Source organism: Microtus ochrogaster, chromosome 8, assembly GCF_000317375.1.
Source record: "Microtus ochrogaster isolate Prairie Vole_2 chromosome 8, MicOch1.0, whole genome shotgun sequence".
NCBI lineage: Eukaryota > Metazoa > Chordata > Mammalia > Rodentia > Cricetidae > Microtus > Microtus ochrogaster.
In genome coordinates, this window is record NC_022015.1 from 51,184,546 (window position 1) to 51,198,814 (window position 14,269).

At 40.0% G+C, this 14,269-nt stretch overlaps 1 protein-coding gene across 1 annotated transcript in view; it reads right to left on the minus strand.

Annotated features, from left to right (window-relative positions):
* C8H9orf85 (chromosome 8 C9orf85 homolog) overlaps positions 1-14,269 on the minus strand; it is a 73,645-nt gene that overhangs the window by 34,826 nt on the left and 24,550 nt on the right. Inside the window, exon 2 of the mRNA XM_005352039.2 lies at positions 10,658-10,764. Coding sequence (XP_005352096.1) covers positions 10,658-10,764 — 107 coding nt within the window. The remainder of the gene's footprint in view (positions 1-10,657; positions 10,765-14,269) is intronic.

A 14,269-nucleotide genomic window follows, 5' to 3' on the forward strand; every position in this document is an offset into this window, starting at 1 on the left:
AAAAAAAAAAAAAAAAAAAAGACAGTTTTCTAGCAGGTGTCTTTAAGGGGTGGGTACTAAAATGCAATGATGTGATAGTTTTGTTTTTTTGTTTTGCTCTCAGACAAGGTCTCATGTAGCCTAGGCTGGCCTCAAACTCACAATGCAGCCAAGAATGACCTTGAACTCCTGATTCTCCAGTCTTTATCTCTAAAGTGTTGGGATTACAAGTGTGTGTCACCAGGCTCCGCACAGTTTTGAAAGGATATTAAGTTTAATATAAGGACATTAGTGACCTCTGTACTGGATAGTTTTATGTCAACTTGATACAAGTTAATATCATCTATGAGGAGGTAACTTCAATTAAAAACATGCTTCCATAAGATCAGGCTGTAGGCAAGCCTGTGTATTTTCTTAATCAGTGATAAATAAGGGGGGCCTAGTCTATTGTGGGTGGTGCTATCCCTGGGCTGGTAGCCCTGGAGTCTATAAGAAACCAGGCTGAGCAAGCCATGATGAGCAAGCCGCTAAGTAGAACTCTTCCATACCTCTGCATCAGCTCCTTCCTCCAGGTTCTTGCCCTGCTTGAGTTCCTGTGTTGACGTCCTTTGATGATGAACTGTGATGTGGAAGCATAAGCTGAATAAACCCTTCCTCAAGTTGCTTTGATCACAGCAATAGCTATTCACTGACTAAGACAACCTCTTTTGTAGGTCAGCCCTAATATTTGACATCTTTTCATTTCTTTTCTCTCTTTCCCAAAACTGTGTCAAGTTTCCTGACAATTCTCTCTATAAAGAACTATGGAAATATTTCTTATGGTTACCCATCAACAAAAAACCACTTCTACTTTCAGAGGACACATCATTTTCCAAGCCTAAATAGTAAAAGCATTTTTAAAATACGAGAAATGGAAAGTGTTCTATAATAACAAGACAGCTTACGATCCCAGAGGATGAATTCTTCCTGAAAGTTCTTTATTGATCTGCAATGTCAACCCTAATCCTTGTTCATTAAGTCACACTGCATCATGGGAAGCTAGAGTCCAACTGCAGGGATGAACTCACTGTTTACAGTATCTTTACCATGCTTACGGAGCATGAGGGAACGGCAGGGAAGGAGGTGGAAAACAGCAGCTACAGCTCAGGCCATTACTATCTTTATCTCTGGATTCTGCCAGATGCCATGTCCTGCTCAACAATCTTTATTCATTAACCTCTGTCATCACAAACTGACCTGGGTTTTCAAATAAACTAAGAGCAGCGGTTCTCAACCTTCAAAATGCTGAGACCCCCCACTGTTAATACAGTTCCTCATGCTGCGGTTATTCTCAACCGTAAAATTATTTCATTGTTACTTTATAACTGTAAATTTGCTGTTATAGATAGTAATGTAAATATATGATATGCAGGATATCATGACCCACAGACTGAGAACCTCTTATACAGAGAGAAGAGGCCACAAATGAAGGGTTAATTATTAAATATCCCTTAGGTGCTAATGCATTTCCCCTAAGTTAAGTTTTGGTATAAAGACTTTTTGGAGGAAAAAAAAAAGGAGAAATTTTTCAGGATGTGAACTCAGGATATCATGAGGGATCTCTGATAATCTCCCTCCCGATGAAACCATGTGAGTCGTGTCTTTATTTCCACACCTCCACGCCAGTCCAGAGAGAGATAGTTTATGTTGGGGCCTGGTAGAGAATTAATTTATGGTCCGGGCTAGCACCAGACCCCAACACTTAGGGAGCTAAATAGATGGCTCAGTGTTTAAGAGCACTTGCTTCTGTTCCAGAGGACTTGAGCCCGGTTTCCAGCATCCACATTAGGAGGCTCTCAACTGCCTGTAACTCCAGTTCCAGGGAATCCAACACCTCTGGCCTCTGTGGAGACCTGTTGACATACACACCTGCACATAATTAAGATTCCTCAATAAAAGCTCAATTATTAAATATCCCATCAATGAAGGTTTAATTATTAATGCCCTTTCTCCTACTGTATTTCAGAGTGATTCCTCCTCCTAATTATGCACATGGTAAATAATGAAAATTTCTCTGTCTAGTAGGAATATGCTAAAATACAGGTTTGTTTTTGTTAATATATTTATTTCAGTGAAATTCAGAACATCACTTAAGGTTCACACTGCTAAATTTAGTGAACTATAATGCAATACTTAAACATGCCAATATTTTTCTAAGTCAATACATTTTGTGAAAGGTAATGAATATATTGTTTTTCCCACTTGGTCTAAAACCCTAATATAAAAATAGAAATTACAAACTGGACAAATACCCCAAGTGCTACATTTACTTGGTAGAAACAAACTAATCCATAGAAAGCCAGTCATCAGGTCATAAACACATCCACACCCAATTTTTACCACTTGAATTATGAGGTAATTCAAGTGGTAAAAATTAATTAGGAGGGACAGCTCGCACTGGTCAATGGCACACAGCAGTCATCTGTCTCTAAGAATAAAAGGGACAACACCTTGGGTGTCATGGAAGTTACCTATCTATACAGAGTTACGTCAGAATGACTGGTATTGCAGTAGCATCTGCTTAGCCAACGCAGATAATTAGTGAATGCCAATGGACTGGTACTGAATGCAGTATCAGAGCCAGACAAGCAAGGTACTGGCACTAATTACCGCGTTCTCTGTGAACCACTGACTTGTTTCCTCTGAAAAATGAGGGCAGTGGTACCCCTTCCTGTTTGTTTCTTTTGTGGTTTTAGACCAAGCTGTTCCTGAACTCCTGGACTCATGCTATCTTCCTGCATCAGCCTTCCCTGGGAGGCCAGGCTCAGCCGCCACATTCACTATTGGGGTATTAAGAAATTCAGGGATACAGAACTTCTGTATGAATTCTATTTTCCTGAAAAAGCCACACCTACATTAAAAATGCTACAGACCAGAATGACAACTAATTAGAACTTCTGCGACTATGGAGCTGGAGGATTAACCACAGAGTCAGCAGCCACCACCTCTATATCTGACTGGATATCCTTTGAGTGTCGGGTAAAACCTTTGAGATGTATAAACTAAACAGACGACTAGTTTTCACCACCCCGAAGGCTAGGAGTGTGCTCAGCTAGCTTGAGTCCTGCAGAAGGAACCCGTTTCAAGGCAGCTGGCTACCCACTGTCCTCAGCAGTGTATCTGGAAGGGTCTCAATTTCTTTCTTTTGTTCTGTGACTATAGAAGTTAATGTAAACATTTCCATGCAGGAGCATGCCATTCAGGGTAACTCAAGTCTATGTCCTTGGCCATGGGTACTCATATTTAGCTCAGAAAAAGACTATCTTTTATTCCTGTTGGAGTAAGAGCTGTGTTCTGATATCCTTTTATAAGCATGATGATGGACTGAGGCTGTGGGAGAAGGAACGTGTATTTAAGACCAGTCTGGGATAGATAATGGATTCCACGCTAGCCTGAGCTGCATAGTGAGAAGAAACAAAGGGATTTGTCTATAAAGAGTACAGCTAGGTCCTACTCAGAGAGTCTGATTAGGAAGGAAGAGCTCCTGGAGTAGCACCACATCTCTGTGACCCCAACACCTGCGGGGGAGGGGAGGATCAGGGGCTCCAGGCAAGCCTGTCTCAAAAGACTCAAAGAAAAAGGGAAGACACAGGCACTACGAATAGAGACACAACATACGGTGGCATGAGGCTCTTGGCAGCAAGTCTCACTGTCTCAATGTCTTCCAGAAATGACTTGTGGGCTTCTCCTGACTTATAGACGTCTCCTCCGTCCCCTCCTCCCACACTGTAGCAGATGGTTCAAATAACCCAGCTTTCCCTACTGAACTCCTTACAACAATTAAGAGGATTAACCTTTATTCTTTTCCTTTTCACTTTGCATTCATGTGTACAGTGTGTGAGTTGGCATGATGAACTGCTGTCTGCTACAGGCGAATGAGCCACCATGTGGGTGCTGGGAATGGAACCCAGGTCTTCAGCAAGAGCAGTAAGGGCTCTTAACCATGGAGCCATCTCTACAGCCCCTCTTTATTTGTTAGACCACAGGTTTATTTATCTCTGGACGAAGAGAGATGTCTGAGAACAGGTGAGACGAGGTTCAACAATGACTTTAAAGGAATAGTAAAATTTATTCAATGCAATTAAGTACGAAGGGCAAGGGATCTTATAAAATAATTGGTCTAAAAGGTGTCAAGAAATTTTGATACTTTAAATTTAAATTAATGATTAAAAGATTTTGCCCTTTTTTCAAAAGGTGCAAGAAGGCTAGAAATGAAATGAACTGTTTGTTTAAATGCCTGGGTAAGGGGGATTATATGTTTAAGTCAAGACAAAGTTTAGATCCAACCACAAATTCAACTAATCCTGAAGCCCTGTTTTCCTGTGCTCTCATAGTCCAGTACTGATCATCCTAGAGGCCCTTTCCTTCCACTCAACAAAAGCTTGGTGCTTCATTAAATCTTACAAATGTCACCAATCTTGTTTACTTAACTGTGCACCGCAGGTGCTTCCAGTTTAACACACTCCACTTAGAACCACCCTGTACATCTCTTCTTAAATACAGAAAGACAAACAGGCTTTACTTTTAGGTTCTGAAATGCCTGTTGTTTCGTGTAACCAAGCAATAGTCTTTCAAAAGAAAAAAAACCTTAAAAATATTTAAATATTTATTAATTTATTTATTGAGGGAGAACATCTGTGTCCACACTCACAAGCATGTCATAGCATCTAGATGGAGGCCTGAGGTGTCTCATCACCCACCAAGCAACCTTTTCCTGCCATCAGTTTGGACACGTTATAAAGCAAATATTCGCATTAATATTAGAATCTCTAGGCTACTTCTCTTTCTCTTTTCATCCATTAAACAAAATGGCCAGTAATAGTGTATCAGCCCATGTCTGACTCTGCCTAGTACCACAGAAGATGCTGACAAAGAACAAGTAACCAATCACAGACTGGGGCCTGATTGGGAGAGCTGGACACATTCAACTAATCACTTAAGATATTCAATACGTGATTATGATTCAGTTTGTGCTAGGTGATTTCACCCTACTATAGGCTGGGGATGCAGAGCATTTTAAGGTTCACAAAATGAAAATATGATATGATGATATACTCAGTGTATCAAGCTGAGGTACTTTCATTTATAGGATGGGTTAATTAGGATGTAAACTGTTCTAAGGTGAGAAACATCTGTATATTTGGAATAAAAACCTCATCCTCTCCCTTCCCTTTTCCTTCTTGGTTTCTTGAGAGGGGACTAAACTATGTATCACATACTTCACCCGCTGGCCTAGAATTCCCTATATATTTTAGGTTCTTTAACTTGTGGTCCTCCTGCCTTAGCTTCCTAAGTGCAGGCCTAGTTTGGACTTAACCATTTTTCAGGTCTTCCTTTCCTTATGAGAGTCCTCATGCTATATAAAATGTGTATCAGTTACATTTGCAGGTTTGGGTATTCCACTTTTAGATACTGAATCCCAGCTATGAACCAGAAGGGCAGATGAAAAAGGCTTTTCCTCCCTTCTCTGCCTGGAGCTCTGCTTTGACTAGTATTTATTTCTCAGGCTCCTGTGTGATATTCTTCGCTTTGCATTTACTTGGACTTCCTTATTCTTGGTGATTTCCCTTAATACTGTCTTAGGGTTTCTATTACTGTGAAGAGACACCATGACCGCAGCAACTCTTATAAAGGAAAACATTTAATTGGGTTTGAGCCCTACGTTGGGCACCAATTTCTAGTAGTACCAAAGAGTTCCACAATAGCCTGGAAAGGAGTATAACAAAGGTTTAATGATGTGGGAATAAACTCACAGTAAGGGTAGCAATCCACAGTCCACTGAATGTGCTGGGAACTGGAACCAAATCCAGCAGAAAAAGAGGACCATGCATGCTTTTCATCTGCACTTATTGTACATGAGACCAAGCCCAAAGTGGATGGGTATCTTAAAGGCTATTGGCTGAAGGAGTTCCCACAACATGAGTTCATTATCATCATGGTGGAACATGGAGGCATGTGAGCAGACATGGCTCTGGAGAAGGAGCTGTGAGGTCTACATCTTGATCTGCAGGCAACAGGAAGTGAACTGTCCCACTGGGCATGGCTTGAGCATATATAAGACCTTAAAACCCACTTCCACAGTGACACACTTCCACCAATAATGCCACACCTACTCCAACAAAGCCACAACTCTAACAGTGCCTCTCCCTATGAGTTTATGGGGGCCAATTACATTCAAACTACCACGATGACTTAGCCGTATTTTGTATTTATATAATACCTTATTTCCTTCATCAGTGTGATAGACAGTAGGCCTTGAGTCCCCTTTATCCTTCATTTCCCTTAATAGAACAGTGGCTCACATGAGACAGATGGGGAATAACCACTTCTAGAGAAGTCTGCTAGTAATCTTTCACAGAGTGGCATACTCATAACAAAGAGAAGCATACAGGACAAGCACAGACTACCGAGATAAGAATACAAGGACTGGATGTGGAAGAAATATAGTTACGTTACTTCACTTCTAACAAGGTCTGCTAAATGTAACACTCTGTAATGTCTATTGTGTAATGTCAAATTGCTTTGGGAAAAAAAGCTGCTGGGGAAAATGGAGCAGTGGTGAAACTGGACACACTTTAGAGGAAGAACGTCTTATAGAAAATGCTCTGAAACCACAGAGCTTGTGTTGGCTTATTAACTACAAGTATATGACTTACTGCATAGTTAGTCTTTTAATTGCTACCTAGGAAACAATTATTCATTCATGGAAAGCTAAGGTCAGATGCTCTACCTTTCTTACAGCTTAACTTCCCTGCTCCCAATCTGGGTGACTTAACATGAGATTCAGCAGGCTTGTTTATAAGCAATGGTTTGCTGGTTTTATAGTTCTGAGGATTGAATTCAGGATGTCAGCATATCAAGTACACATTCTGCCACTCGGTGCTACATCCTTAGCCACTGAAAGAATTTTTCTTTAGGAAAAATGCTAGACACTAGGAAGAAAACACTGAAAAAATAATCAAGACACCTATAACACTACCTGAAAGAAGACTCGGCAATACTGACAATGAAAAAAACACCTAGGTATGCAAAATAAATAGCCAAAATTAAAACATCCAGTTATTAAAAATCCTTCTTTTTTTTCTTTTTTTCTTTTTTTTTTTGAGACGGTGTAGCCTGGCTGTCTGGGAACTTGCAAGTCACTGAGATCCACTTGCCTTAGCCTTTCCAGTGAGTACTGGAATTAAAGGCATATACTACCATGCCCACCACTATTAAATATTGTTAAGTAAATAAATGCTCCAAACCTGGAGTTTTAGGTTTGTAAGAAGGCTAAAATAGCTTTCACTGGAAATTAACACCACGCGATAACCTCTACTGTAGTTAGATGGCTACCACAAACTCCTAAGATTTCCTCCCACTAAGAAAGAAGGCATGTCCAAGCAAGATGGTGGGCCAGGAACTGCCCGAGTTACCTGGCCCCTCAGGAACAGCCAACAACCCTCACAAGTCTCAAACCCAGTCTCCAACAGATGGGTGCAGAGGAATCCCATTTTGTCACTCTACATCACTTAGAGAGCACTGGCCAAGCTCCACCTTAAGAGGAAAGTATTTGTTTAAAATTGGGCAACTGTGGGTGTCTGAGAAAGGAGAGGCTAAATTAACCTGCCATAGTTCTATGGTCAGAAACAGTCCTATGGGTTGGTTGTGGAGGGCAAGGAAGCCCGGCCCAGGAATGAAAGGGCACAGAGAAAAGCCCTTCTCTCGAGTCCTGGACCAGATTATATCAACTGAAAGTTTCCCTGGAAACCGACAGTCCTCGTCAGGCTCGAGCTCTCGGAGCAACTCAGCTGTCATCCCTGCTTCACAGCTGGAGAGCCAGGAGCCTGGGTAGAACATGTGACACACACCTGCAGGGTGACAATGCTTTCAAAGAAGAAGACTTCGCGTACAGAGTTCAGGGCTGTGCTTGCTTCCCCACTCCTCATGCCCTTGTGAGAAACTCCCTAGATAAATCATAAGCCACCTTGGGCAGGACTGATGAAGTCTCAAGAAAGCAAGAGAACCTAACTGGCTCACAGACTGCAGGGTGCAATGTGCTAACATGAGCTCTTGATCAGAAACAAAGTACACAACTGTCTTAAAGTTTCTACTGCTGTGAAGAGACACCATGACTACAACTCAGAGGTTCAGTCCATTAGCATCACGGTGGGACAGGGCGGCGTGCAGGTAGACATGGTGCTGGAGAAGTAACTGAGAGTCCTACACATTGCAGGCAACAGGAAGTGGACTCAATGTCACAATGAAGAAAGCTTGAACAAAAGAGACCTCAAAGCCCATCCCCATAGTAACACACTTCCTCCAAAAAAGGCCATACCTCTTCAACAAGGGCACTCTTCCTAACAGCGTCACTACTTTGGGGCCATCGTCTTAAAGCACTGCAACTACTAAATGAAGACGCCTCTGGAGGACACTGAACGTTTGTGCCCCAGAGGCTCAACACCAGCATGAACCACAGGAAAACAAGAGTTCACAATCAAGCTGGCTCCCACCCTTGTACCACTCAGGTGGCAGAGGCAGGTGAATTTCTATGAGTCTAAAGCCTGCCTACTCGACACAGTGAGTTCCAGGATAGCTAGAGCTACACAGTGAGACCCTGTCTTAAACAAACAAAGAAATGAACAACTATAAAATGGATTCAAACACCAGACTAATTCAACCCAGGACCTAGGAAGGAAAGTCAGCAATATAAAACAATAGTCATGGCCTCAGGAGATGGCTCAGTCAGGAAAGTGCCAGCTCAGAAGCACAGAGATCTGAGCTCAGATCCCCAGCACCTACATAGGCTGTTTATGGCAGTGTCTGCCTGTAACCCCAGTGCTAGGGAGGTAGAAAGAGGGACCTACCTTACCTAGGTCAAAATGGCTATCATCAAGAAAAAACATGAGGGTTGGGAATACACATAAACAATTCCAATGGTGTGAGGGAAGAACTCTTACGAACTCCTGATGAGAATGGAAACTTGTGGGCTGGAGAGATGGCTCAGTGGTTAAGAGTATCACCTGCTCTTCCAATGGTCCTGAGTTCAATTCCCCAGCAACCACATGGTGGCTCACAACCATCTGTAACAAGGTCTGGTGCCCTCTTCTGGCCTGCAGGCATACATGCAGACAGAATATTGTATACATTATAAATTTAAAAAATGATAGTAAAACCAAAAAACTTAAAAAAAAAAGAATGTAAACTTGTACAGTCGCTATGGAAATCAGTTTGGAGGTTCCTCAAAACTCAAACAAACATACAAACCTCACAAGTGGGGGCCACAAGTGGGGGCCTAACTATACCAATCCTGAGCATGCTCCTGAAGGACTAAGTTAACATACCATAGAGATACTCGCACATGCATATTAGTTGCTGCTCTATTCATACAAGCTAGAAAGTGCACTACACGACCTTCAGTGGATGAATGGGTTAAAAAAAAATGGTACATATACATGATGAAAGGTTAGTCGTACAGAAAAATGAAATGATATTTGAACGAAATGGATAGAACTGGGAATTACTACAAACAACAATATTGCCTATCTTCTATCTAGGTGTATGTATGCCATGCAATCAGAAAGGGAACCATAAAAGAGGAAGCCAAAAATCTTAAGGAATAAGGTGGAAAAGAGAAAAGTGAAGGTAATGGAACATTTGTGAAAGCGGGAAGTAGGAAGTATTTGGAGATGTATTAGAATAATGTATAAAAACACAAATATGTGCAAATACCATAGCGAGATCTGTTAGTATGCATATTAACTTAAATGGTTTAATAAATAGATAGATTAGATAGATAGACAAATAAATGGATACACAGATACCAAATGAAAAAAGAAAGTATGACCAACTATGTTCTAAATACCTACTACATGGAACACCAAAATAAATAATATAAAAAGAATACACTAATATTTATAATAAATGCAATTCTGTTCTTTGATAGATTTCAGATTTTCCTTTTTCAGCTAAAATAAGGTTGCACAAGGATGATACAAAAGTGACCCAGAAATATAGAAAGGGTAGGGACAGATAAGTAAAAAACTATGCTGGGTATCTTTTCATCTTGACTCAAGCCTACAAATGTATAAAACTGTAAATTACAAACCAGCAGTTCACACATGAGAGTCAACCTGGGTTGACTTTTCATTACCTTCATGGTTTGAATTAAGAGGAAAGACACATTTTAAGAATTGGCATAACAGCTGTATGTGGTGGCACATGCCAATAAATCCCAGCATTCTGGAGGCTTAGGTGGGAGGGCCATTAGTTGGAGGATGGTCTAGGTCATACAGGGACACACCATCTCAAAAAAATTATAAAAACAATCTATATAAACATAATCTATAGTAAATACTACTACTTAATCAGTGGAAAATAAGATTTTACAATAACCAGGTTTTTTCCACTCTTCCTCAACTCACCTATTAGAAAAAGGTTCTATAAAAATTGTACAAAATCATGAGTTAGAGAATTGATCTTTTTCATCTGCCTGCCTTCATAAACTAAGACTCGGCATTCAAGATGAAATTCTACACTAGAGGCAAGGATTTTTAAATTTGCTTTCAAGTTTATCTAAACACAATCTTGAGAGTTAGAAAATGGACTAAGACACTATGTCACATATATCACCGGAAGGAATTTAAGAAACTCAACTCACCACTTCTTAGGCTTTGACAGAGGTTTGTATTTGCTGTATTTTACACGCCACTCGAGAACTTCTTTGCAGCGCTGACATACTCCATCGTGAAGTTTTGCATTAATTTTCTAAAATCAAATAAAAACACATAAATTATAAGAATCTCATCTTTAAGCCAATAAGGCAAGCCCCATAAAGTTAAACTTTTGCCTATGTAAAATTCCATGACATAGCAGTTTGGTTCTTTAAAAGGCAATAGTTCCTAATCTGCCAACATGTTGAAGGGTTTCCAGCGTGACTATGAGAAAGCCTTCCTCACTGGCCCTGATGTATTTGATCAACACGAGTATTGGATAAATAAGACACATGGATTTTACTGTTTGCAAAGCAAACCTATATTAAAATCTAGTAAGAGAAGCAGAAGATTACTATTTCAACAATTCAAATTCTACCAACAACTCTAAATTAAACTGAAAAATCAGAATTATTAGTTTATTTGGGATAGCAGTAACTGAACAATAAGCTGTGCCAGCGAGCAGCGGGCAGGAACTCAAATGGCTTTTTTTTTTTTTGTCTCCTATGTAAGGAAAATGCTTTACAAAGGTTCCTTGGAGGCCCAGCCTTAAACAAACAAAAATTCTCCAGCTCTCTTGGTTTTATGAGAATACAACATGAATGTAAACATGGACAGCTAGCGAAAAAAGGACTTTATGAGCAAAGAAATTGTTTACAATTTCATTCTCAAAATGTGTTTGTATAAACAGGCAAGAGTTTAAATGTACGCTTGGTCCCCTGTAATAGTTTCCTATCTTATGTATGGCACGCTCATACGCTGCAGGACTTAGGTTCTGAGAGTCCTCCCATTTATTTGACGAACGAGGAGGGTTGGTCTTGGTTCACTGCTGGAAAGGATATTTGCCATGGTAAAGGGCATTTTTATTTATTTCTTTTTTCTTTTTCCCGTTTTGTTTCCTTTGCAAAATTTCTCCAAGGGGGAAAAAAGCTCATTACACAAGATGCAGATTCTTTGGATGGCTATTCGATAATGAGTTAAAACACAGTATTTGGACTAGATCAGCTGAAGCAAACAACTAGAAGGGCCTTGCTAGCCGTAAAAACTGACAAGGGTGAAATAATCTGACAAAACTTTTATTCTAAGAGAATATATTTCAAGGGCATTTTCAATGTCCATAAAGTATACTTTAAGTATCTATGTCTCAGCTGAACTCTCAAAGAGTACACCGTCACTTATGAACTATGTGTGGGTTTATTCCTTTATTAATAACATAGCAATGGACAATCCCAGGCAAAGCAAGCTCAACATGTCTCTATCTATGTTCCCTGTAACCATGCTATTCCATAGAGGAGCTCCATGCCAGCACACCAAACCCCTCTTCCTCTGTACCCTGGCACTCGAGTTGACATATACAGACTTCAAATTCATGATCTGTCAACTGTCTTATATCATCTGTTGCCTGAAATACCTTACAACTTGTATTTGTGTCATTTAACAATTATTAAGAATTCGTTAATGGCTTTGAATCAAAGTTACAAAGTGAAGCAAGCTTTCTAACTAGAGTAAGTATTCATAGATTACAGGAAATTTCATTACCTGCAATTGTAGTACATTAACATACACTGCTTGCCAACCAGGAAGCATTAGCTGGCTTCTTGTTTGTTTCTCTATACAATTTCTGACCAGTTCATCTTGATTTATAAAGCCCTGCGTAATTTGGAAACTGGTTTCCTTGGGGTGGACCAACTGCAGAACAAAACAGGTCTTTGTGGGAACTTGTTATGAGTGATCGGTGAGGCAGCATAAATGGAAATCTTGCACAGGGTTCACATGACCAGCTGGAACTACTACAAAATTAACTTGGATTTTATGTATTAAGAAATGAATGAGATGACAACAAAGACCATGTTCACTTAAAAATGCATACATACAAAAAGGGGGCAATTCCAGAGTGAGCAAAGACAGCCAGATTCAACTTCCAGGAATTGTTCCATGTTGGGCAAAGGAGACGGCAATTTTACCTTCCACACTCCTATTTCTGTCTAATTTTCCTTTGGCAATTTGTACGCCCCCAAGGTAGACAGTCACAGGCTATTGTGCAAATATAAATTAAAACTTGGCTTATGCTGGGTAGTGGTAATGCAAGCCTTTAACCCCAGCATGCAGGGGGCAAAGGCAGGCCAATCTACAGAGTTCAAGGCTGAGTTCCAGGACACCCAGGGCTACACAGAGAAACCCTGTCTTGAGAAACCTAAGTAAGTAAATAAACAAATAAATAAAAGCTTGATAAAAAAGATCAATCCATTTATTCATCAGGCTGATTTCCAGATCTTTTGTTTGTTTTGCTGTTGTGTGACAAAGTCTTGCTATGTAGTAATCTTGGCTAGTCTGGAAGCTGGTTTGCGGCCCAGGTTGGCCTTAAACTCATGGTAATCGTCCTGCCTCAATGTCCTAAGTGTAGGAGTCGCAGGTATACCCCAGTGTACACAACTTCCAGATTTTTAAATGAAAACTGCACATACCTAGAAATCAGTTACAGAAAGATGAAATGAATACTTCTTAAAAGTCAAAATAAATTTTACACATCAAAAGATACTCCTAATGGAAACATGGAGAGAATGTCTTAAAAATGCCTTTGTTTATCAATCCATACCAGCGTGTTACAGTGTAATATCCCAGTTATGAAGATCCTATTGCCATACAACAAATCTTCCATAATGGGATGCCACAACCACAAACAGGAACTGGATGAGAATTTAATCTTGGAAGGTAGCAAGAGCAAACAAACTACAATGTGTCACACAGATGAGCTACAAAGTATCACTTAACAGAAAGAAGATACCATTTGGAAGAATAAAGGAATTTAAAACAACTAGTAATTTTTTAAGGATGTTTTTGGTATGAGATAATTTTTTCAACACTCTGAAACCAAAACAACTCTCGATTTCTCTTAATTGAAAAATAAAATTATTAAAGGAAAATGTCTATTCCAACTGCTGCCAACAGGGATCACTTTTAGATAGCTACATTACTGCTACTCTGGAAATAGGAACCTTTTATGTTAATTATATTTAAAGTGCCCTGTGTGTGTGTGAGAGAGAGAGAAAGTGACAGTGACAGAGAGAGAAGGAGGGAGAGCAGGAGGGAGGGAAAGAGGGTAAGTTTGTGTGCTTGCTCTGGCATATGGGAGTGACATCCTGACTGTGTTATTCACATAGGCGTGGCCTCAGGCCCATGAATATAATCCCAATAGCACAGTCACTGAGAGCAACAATAGATAAATGGGACCTCCTGAAATTGAGAAGCTTCTGTAAAGCAAAGGACACAGTCAATTAAGACAAAAAGGCAGCCTACTGAATAGGAAAAGATCTTCACCAACCCTACATCAGACAAAGGACTGATCTCCAAAATATAGAAAGAACTCAAGAAATTAGACATTAAAATTCTAAATAACTCAATTAAAAAATGGAGTACTGAACTAAACAGAGAATTCTCAATAGAAGAATCTCAAATGGCCAAAAGATACAAAGGAAATGTTCAACATCCTTAGCTATCAGAGAAATGCAAATCAAAATAACTCTGTGATACCTACCATCTTACACCTGTCAGAATGGCTA